This window comes from Lottia gigantea, assembly GCF_000327385.1.
Source record: "Lottia gigantea unplaced genomic scaffold LOTGIsca_431, whole genome shotgun sequence".
Taxonomy (NCBI): domain Eukaryota; kingdom Metazoa; phylum Mollusca; class Gastropoda; family Lottiidae; genus Lottia; species Lottia gigantea.
Genome location: NW_008709508.1, coordinates 6,526 through 15,573, shown reverse-complemented (window position 1 = coordinate 15,573; position 9,048 = coordinate 6,526). Strand labels below are relative to the sequence as shown.

The following is a 9,048-nucleotide window of genomic DNA, read 5'->3' as shown; positions in this document are numbered from 1 at the left end:
TCCAGAGTCTGCTAACTTATTTCTAGTCTTATTTTCATCCAAACTGAATTTTTGTTTGTTACTTGACACCATGATGGAAAGGGCGACAACTGTCTCTTACATCCGCAAATTCTTTATGGCTCATAGGCCTAAACAAACATTAGGATGTTCTGGAGTAAGCTTATGGAATGAAAAGACTCAAACCAACAACACCAAGTGGTGAAAACTAAAATTTTAAGTAGACTAGACAATAGACAACCCTTTCAAAACAGCATCTAATCAAACAAAATTTTTTATCCCTTCAGTATAGTAGCATGAAAAGCTGAAATATTCATACTATCCAAACTGACTATCTCACGGACATGTCAGAAAAAATCAAAACTCAAACATATATGCCTTAGTTTAGGAATTATGCCATATGAGCATTAGGCCTATTACTGAAATTGAACAAAACATCCAAAAGAAATTATTCACAACCACAATTGCATAATTACAGTCGAGTACCGGTAACCTAATTTTCTGCTTACCTACTTTTCTTGAATCTCCACGGAAATGATTAATAATTTACATGTGCGACCTCGTGTGATCTCACGTGACCTCCGCATTTGCTCTATTTGATAAACATGGGTTGTCTGCACACTGTCAGCTAGTAGAATGAATCCAGTAGTTTCAAGCAAATGTATACTTTGACATAAACAAAATGGTGGATTTCAGTTATTACCAAATATCATAATTTTTCCGCCGAATATCCAGCATTGACGTCACATGAAAAAATTCTATGGAACACAATGTGGACCAAATTCTTATGTAGTTTCAATGACTTTTAGCAATAAATCACTCCTAGGTTTTACTTATCTTATATTTTGTCAGTCATTAATTTTTTTTAAATCATTGTCCTTTGAAGGAATTGTCATCAGTTCTAAGATAAATACTAAGAAAAGTTAATTATACCACTGGGTATCCATACAACGGGTTTTTCTCGACTTATCTATAGATCAAATATTGTACATGAAAATAGGTGACGCATTTTGCCGCCGTTGTCGAGTTGGTTACTCATGAAATATGGGCCAAAGTGATTCATAAAGAAAATTGAAACAAACCTATTTAATTATTTTGTAGAATATCTGAGGAAACTTCTAAGACATGAAACAAAAATTTGCGTTTTTTAACTTTGACAAAATTCGGTGTTGAATCCTTATATGCATGCATAGGCCTATAGGTTTAATACCACTGTATATCACCCAAATCTTGTTCATTTCCTTCCAATGATACCGTAAGGACATTCAATTTTAAATGCTTCCCCAAAAGCTGAAATTTACAGGGCATAGTAGGCTACTCACTCATTCATGAGAGGAAATAACTCAATTCAGCCTAATTTCTACCCTAATAAAGAGTGAGTATTTTTATTATTATTATTATTACCTTCATGTCATACGATAAAGCCAAATTCTAGTTTGGATATTTTTCACATTACAAGAACTGTCAACAATTATTCCTATTTTGAACATGAACATGGATAGTTAGTAAACAAGAATTAAGATAAATAAAAACCGATTATTTACCTGTGGAGAGAGAAATAAAACAGTAAATTCCAAGAAAAGGTTTATTTTTTTTAAATCAGAAGAAACTGAGTGAGTCTCCTACGCAGAAGAGTAATTATCTCCCTTTACTAGTATACAGTCTAACCACAATGCTTCAGATCACAGTTAATTCATCTCTTGTATACGGTTATTTAGCTACCCATCGTAAGTCACTCCGGACCTTCGAAACCGGTGGGTGTAATGGTCTGAACGAATTTTCAGAATTGACCTCATAAAAAATACATAAAAATCGAAACTAGAATTCCGATAAATTTGGTAATAACAAGAGATGAATATTTTTCTTCAACTAAATAGTTTTAGATGGGAAGAGGTCATCACTCGCCGCTCACAATCATAATTACAAGTACCGGTACATATCTCTTATTCATGACATGTGATGAAAAGTAGGACGTAAAACTCCATTCACACTTCATTTCATTTCATTTCTAATTCATGATAACTGTCAAAGTTTCTGTTCGTTTGAATTTACCTTTTTTTTAAAGAATGCATTGTTTATTGCTGCATACAAATATTCCCCAATTTTCATTCAATTAATTCATACTTTTTAATTTAAAACTGCACGAAGCCGTAGTAAACAGAAGTGAGAGTTTAGCAACTTAGCTAATTAGGAGTTACAGTGCCTGTACCAGCATTCCCAAAGTACAAATATGGGTTCAAATACGGAAAAGACTGACTACATGGGGATTGAAGGTGGCTATGCCACTGAGCGACTGGAAATTCAAGTTTTTAATTGAAAATTATGTTTTATGATAAAATTACAGTTTTATAATGATGTCGTATACGAACCACCGTATCTGAGAGAGTATATTGTGAATTATAGGAATGGCAAAATAAACAAATGAGTGATGTGGAGTAAATGGGTTAATACAAGCTTCTATCTTTCCAAATAGCAGGGAGGTAGATTCCTTGGTCTCGGTTCAGTTCTGGGTTTAATTTAAAGATTTCAATAGCTTCCCTGATCTCTCTGGTGTGCTTGTGGGGGATATTCATAGCGAGAATATTTGTTTGGTCCCATTCTATAATGTGGTTAGGGTGGTTTACTTTGTGCTCTGCAACGGCACTGCCTATGTCTTGGGTGTTTGTTTTGGTTTTGTGCCGAGCAATTCTAACACTAGCAGGATTTGATGAGTGGCCAAATGTACGTAGCTCCACAGTTGCAGTTAACTTTGTATATAACTCCGCTAGGCGGGAGGATATTTTACCATTGGCCTGGAGTAAAGTTTTTAATGGGGTGCATGTAGAGAAGTAGACTTGGGTATGAAGGTTCTTCTGTAGCATCCGCTTTATCTGGTAGCTCTGGTGTCCGATGAAGGGTATGCCAATCCTTGTTATAAGGGACTGTGTTGTAGCTGGTCTTTGAGTATTGGTATTACAGTTCAGTGTTTTCTAAATGATGTTGTCTGTGACTTCTTCTGGATATTGGTTGAAGGTCGTAAATACTTTCTTGATGTGTTCAATTTCTCTGGGTAGGTTTTGTGGATCGCAAATTTCACTGGCTCTTTTTGTTAAGGCTGCAATAGTTCAAGCTTTTGTTTGGTGGGGGTGGAATGATGTGGAGTGGAGGTATTGGTTAGTATGGGTTGGTTTGCGGTAGACGGTCGTGCTGTGGCTAGTTGGCGTTCTGGTGATGTTTATGTCTAGGAATGGTAATACTTGGTCTGCTTCTTTTTCTGTGGTAAATTTGATGCTGTTATGCTGTTAGTTAAGGTGGTCAAGGAGTTCATCTTCATCATCATTTTGTATCATACAAAGACGTCGTCAACTTTCCGGTACCAACATAGGGGTTTAATTTGTGTGGTGGATAGGGCTAAATTCTCAAATCTTGACATGAAGGCTTCGGTAAGGAGTGGTGATAGAGGAGAGCCCATGGGTAGGCCGTGTATCTGTAGGTACATTTTGGAGTCCCAAGTGAAGTAAGTGGTATTAACACATAGTTTAATTAATCGTATGATGCTGTCTGGTTTTAGTTTGGTATTATTCAAAGGTGTGGCTGAGGGCATCTATGGCTTCTTCTTTTGGTACATTTGTGAAAATCGTAGCTAATCATCTTGTCTATAGGTTGGTTATCCTTGATGAGGTTGCAAAATTCGGCAGAGTCTTTTATGAAGCAGTCCGCGAGTTTACCCATGGGTGAAAGGAGTTTGGATAGGTAAGATGAGACGTTGTAAAATACTGAACCCCTGGAGCATACAAGTAAACGGATTTTAGGTCGATTCTTGTGGATTTTAACTCTAGCTCTTTCATAAGGTATAGTGGGGTTGGTGTTATAGAAGGAGTTATATTGGAGGTAAGTGATTTCTTTATGTCCCGTAGGTCGGTTAATGCTGCCTTGAGGTCTGTTATGAGTCTTTTGGTAGGATTTCTCCGACAGTTAAGAACCTACCTATACAAATCATCAAAACCATCAAATCCAACCTGTCCAAGTTTTGTGAAAATCAGACAGAAACAGTAGTCTCGGTGTGATAGATCCTTGTGAAAATCCATGTCAAGACTATTTTTTTCAAGAGTAACCACTCAGGTTCTTGTCAACTTACTGGTCCTTGGTCAAACCTCACTGTCTATTCATATTTACAGAAAGGTTGACTAGAATCAAGTCTTAAAAATCATCAGTATTGTTTTTGCCATTTTAAAATACAGCCAAAAGCCATCATTTGTTTGAGGGAAAACCAATGAAGTCAAGATTCCAACACTCTAAAGAATGAAGTACAGTCCTCACAATGTTTGAAATTTGAGATCTTTCTAAATACTATTTTAAGGATTCCATTTAGTACCATTTGTTAGATTTGTAACATTTACATCAAGATTCCAAAACTGTAACTTGATGAGCTACAATCAGCCTAAAAAAGTGTGTAAGACCAACTTACCAAAAAATGGGTGGAGGATTCGCCCTACATCTTCATCTGTTCCTCTTCATCTGTTCTTCATCTGTTCTTCATCTGTTCCTCTTCATCTGTTGGCGCGCGCCGCTTCTTCTGTTCTTCATCTGTGAGTAGGAGGATCTGTAGGGTCATACAGGCCATGACCCCAGAACACTCCTATTGTGGCAGTGCTTTAGTGGGTAGGTAAATTACCAGACGATTCACCCTTTCTAACCTGAAATGGATTGAAACCAAAATAGTAACGAACCTTCACATCACAGATCTGTTGCCATAACAAGGAAACAACTAGCTGTCGCCAACACATCAGTGTTCTTCAGCCACGTTTCAACAAAATAATTTCAAAACTACTTTAGACTTTACAGAGTTCGCCTGCCTTTTTAAATTATTTTCCAAACACCGAAACTTGCTAGTACTTATCATTCTAGAATGTTCACAAAGAATATTGACTTACAATATCCACTTCATCCATTGTGTAAAATTCGAGTTGAAGATACGTTTCATTTTAAGCGTGTTTGTAAAACGGATATATTATATGTACATTTACATTACATTAGATTTTACTAATTCTGTTCATCGACTACTAAACAACTTTTAATTTCCATTTAAAAATATATAAATTACTAATTGTTATATAAACCCTGTCGTGTTAAATATCACTTCTACAAAATTTGTACTTTATCTTAAACAATTATCATACTGTTATCTATCACTTTATATCAGATGAATGCTTATTTTCGCAATTTTTTGTTAATTATATACATGTACTGGATTGATGTAATAACTAATGTGACTACGGTCCATACATCTGTTTATATAATAGTATAACTTTTTCGAGAACTAAATATTGATAATATTTAGATAAATCTTAAAGAAAATTATTTGAAACTTTATGAAATTATGCAAATTTATACTATGTAAGTAAATTTTGTGTTTTTCAGAAAAAAGAAGCACTTTGCTCAAAGACAGACGACGAAGAGAATCTTTCAACGATAACTTGTAATAAAATCATGAACTGTTGTTTTTATTGCATCCCGCCATTTTTAGGGTAAGTTGGACTTTTCCGATTAAAGGATCGAGAAAAATGTATTCAAGAATGGAATACCATCCAGTCTTAATTCAGAGTTCCATAAAAGTGTACTTTTCAAGGGATACCGAGTTGTCATAACCTGTTCTATATTGAAAACATGGAATAAGGTGATGTTTTACGTTTTTGCATCTGATAGGGCTAACAACATACAACAACATGTAGTGTGTAATGTAATTTTGTCAGGGAAGTAGTACATGTTTTCCATGTTCAACAGTCGACAGATCTTTTGGATGCACAACCTGTAGCAAACTAAGCCACCAAGCGTCCCTCGTCATGTTTTAACCATTTGACATTATGAATGATATGCCAAAACAGGCGTTAACAGAATTTCTAAAATATGATAATTTGAAACTTACACGAGGAGCTTCCATGCCACACCATAAGCACTTTATTCATATACATTGAAGCTCTATCTGTATACACCTAAAATTAGAAAAATTAAACAGAACCTCAAAAATCATGTCGTTTCTTGCTATGCGATATAAAATTACAATAACAAAATACTTTCACTGTTGAAATAGTGCTCAATATTTCAATGGAATAGCGATCACTCCTAAAAATAAATATTTAATACGTTATTTATTTTATCACAGAACACATACTGTACATTTTCACCCTAATCAATCTTGACAGTCCGTAATTAGATATTTTGTTGCAATCAACATCATGACCGCCTTGTTTCGTGAATAGTGCGCAGGTTTTTTTATCAAGTAATAGTCTGACACCTGTTGATTTCTACCTAGTTTTAATAGAGCCAATTCAGAAAACAATTAGGAAGTTTTCTCATTGCCATTTTCAAGGTGTTTTCATCTGAAACCAATCTAGAACTGATCCCCATACTTGGCATTTCATTGTCTATGTTTCAAGTTGCGAAACCCCCCAGCGTGAAAATTCCTCCGCATAAAAACGTAATTTCCCTGCTTATGCTAACTGATCCGGCTCATCTTGATTGAATAAAGGTGATTTGATTTGCTTATCTAACCCCTGATCCTTCAAGTCCTTATTCCCATCAATGATTTAAATTAATTCTCAACCAGATTCATTGGAAAATTGTGAAAGAGGTGATTCTGTACAGCTATACCATATGAGACACGACTTGTAATTGGCTTGCGAAAGTGGGATTTATTTCTACTAAATACAAGGTTATATATATGAACTAACCTCGCACACCTTTTCTAAATCAACTAGGTAGAAGTCAACAAATATCTGAATATTATAAAATGAGAATGACTTACCGCCATTTGTTCCAAGAGAGGCTGGGTGGACATGATATGGCAGCTTAGCAGAATACAACCTAGGTGGCCCTAGCAAGGTAGCCCACAGGCTGCCACAACTAAACTACACGCGAACCCAACCCGTAAACGCGAAAATTTTGCTCCTTCTGAGCTACCTCCAAAACCCTAGGTTGTACACCATATCTAACCAAGTTGTCCGTAGCTAAAGACGAGCTACTATACTTGAAACCCTGAAATATATGAAAAAACACCACAATAATACAACCATGAAATAAACTTTTTGTTTTACATGTGCAATAATTTGACCCATTAAAACTGATGTATGAACATAAATGACACTGGGACTGACCAGGATATAATTCATTATTGTTCTTTTCTGATGATCAAACTGACTTCAAACTATCTGTAATACATTTCAGAATCACAATCTAAAGGTTGGTTCAATCAAGTAAGCAAAATTGTACCAATGGAAGATTAAGTTGTTGTCACTATCGGATGTCTAGTAAAAAATCTCACATGTAGCAAGAATCAAATGACTTCATCATGATATTTGTTGCATCAAAGGTTATCAGACTACATTGAACATTCTTTTCAAGAAAGGATTACACGCGTACGGTTTATTTGTATAGTGCTCAATTTTATACCCCTACAATGTACATCTATGATATACTAACCTCCATGGGAATAATATCCCAACTATGGTGTATTAACTCAATAGCAAAAGCCACTATTGAGCACCCTGGCCTGAAACGAAAAGACAAAATCATCAAAATCTATATGTTATCGATGTGTTCATTTGACAGGTAGTGGCGAAGATGTGTAACATATTAATATTATGTTAAATAGTTACGCATCCTTTTTGGGGAATTATGATGTAGAGATGTTATGAAGTGGATTATTTGCGAATTACATTATTTTCTAACTAAAGGGTACATCATTCTGAAAATACCACAATATTATATTGAGCTGAAATTGTCATCGGCATATGTCTATCAGCAGTCAAAGGTCTATCAGTATCTGGGTCGCCTTATTTCTATTCATAATATTCCTCATTTTGAGACTTAGTTAAAAGCCAAGCTTTGCTTCATTTTTATCTCCAAAACAATTTGTAATGGATTTTTGCAATGAGTCTTACATTAATATATTTAATACAATAAATATTACTTTTTCAAATCGAGAGAAAGAGGGCATTTATTGAAATTTATCTAAATTTTCTGGAAATTTAAAAAAAGTCGACTTACCGGTTGCTATAAACAAAGCAGACTGACTGAGCGAGTAGTCACTAGTAACCAGTTACTAATTGTCTTGATTACTATTCAACAACATAGTCCGAAACGTGTGTTTTCTTTCTTGCTACAATGCTGAAATTTTGCACCAATATTCACATGGACTATCTGGACATGTCAGGAAAAACAGAACACAAATATCTGCCATAGAACAGAAAATAATTTTTTACATTTTTAATGCATATTGGCCATAGAGGCAAATATGGCCTATAGACAACTTTTACAAATACAAACTTTTGGCTCAAGTTTTGATCTTTTCCTACTAATTAGACCCCAAGGACTTAAAAAAACACAAGAAATCAAATCCAAATCTGTAATTTTTGAAACTAGGTATATGCAGTCTGCATATGGGTGCACAAGAAGTGCTCAAAGACAAATAAATTTTTTGCGTCAAAACTTACAAAGCTACAATGCTGAAATTTTGCACCAATATTCACATGGACTATCTGGACATGTCAGAAAAAACAGAACTCAAATATCTGCCATAGAACAGAAAATAATTTTTTACATTTTTAATGCATATTGGCCATAGAGGCACATATCGCTGGGTTAGAGCAAAAACCTCGTAAGTGACAAAATTCAATATTTGGGGCGTAGTCAATTTTTAAGGTTGAAATAATATTTCTTATCACCCTATTATCACAAAAGAGTGTTTTTTTAGTAAAACACCAAAATTTATAACTATGGAATTCATTGTATCTGCATTTTTCTTTAAATGCTTAGAGCATAAACATCGTATCTGATTTGTTTGGAGCAAAATCATAGTAACTGACATGTTGAGAGCAAAAACATTGTAAGTGATATCATTAATCTATAGAATAGTGACATGACAAAGTCATAACACTATGATGTCATATAGAATATGACATCATATGCATGTTGTCATGGTAATTTATATGATGTCATACATGGCATGACAGACAAAATGGCATCAAGAAGACCTAAACGATGTGCAAACTTGTCTGTTAAAGAAGTTGTAAA

General features: G+C 34.8%; 1 protein-coding gene across 1 annotated transcript; it reads right to left on the bottom strand.

Annotated features, from left to right (window-relative positions):
- Nucleotides 1-5,876: 5,876 nt before the first annotated feature.
- On the bottom strand, nucleotides 5,877-8,842 carry LOTGIDRAFT_175822 (hypothetical protein; the record flags this gene model as incomplete). Its single annotated transcript, XM_009060642.1, has 5 exons — nucleotides 5,877-5,969; nucleotides 6,708-6,752; nucleotides 6,937-7,011; nucleotides 7,456-7,525; nucleotides 8,700-8,842. 5 exons carry the CDS (start codon nucleotides 8,840-8,842, stop codon nucleotides 5,877-5,879), a joined length of 426 nt encoding a protein of 141 aa, XP_009058890.1.
- Nucleotides 8,843-9,048: the final 206 nt, after the last annotated feature.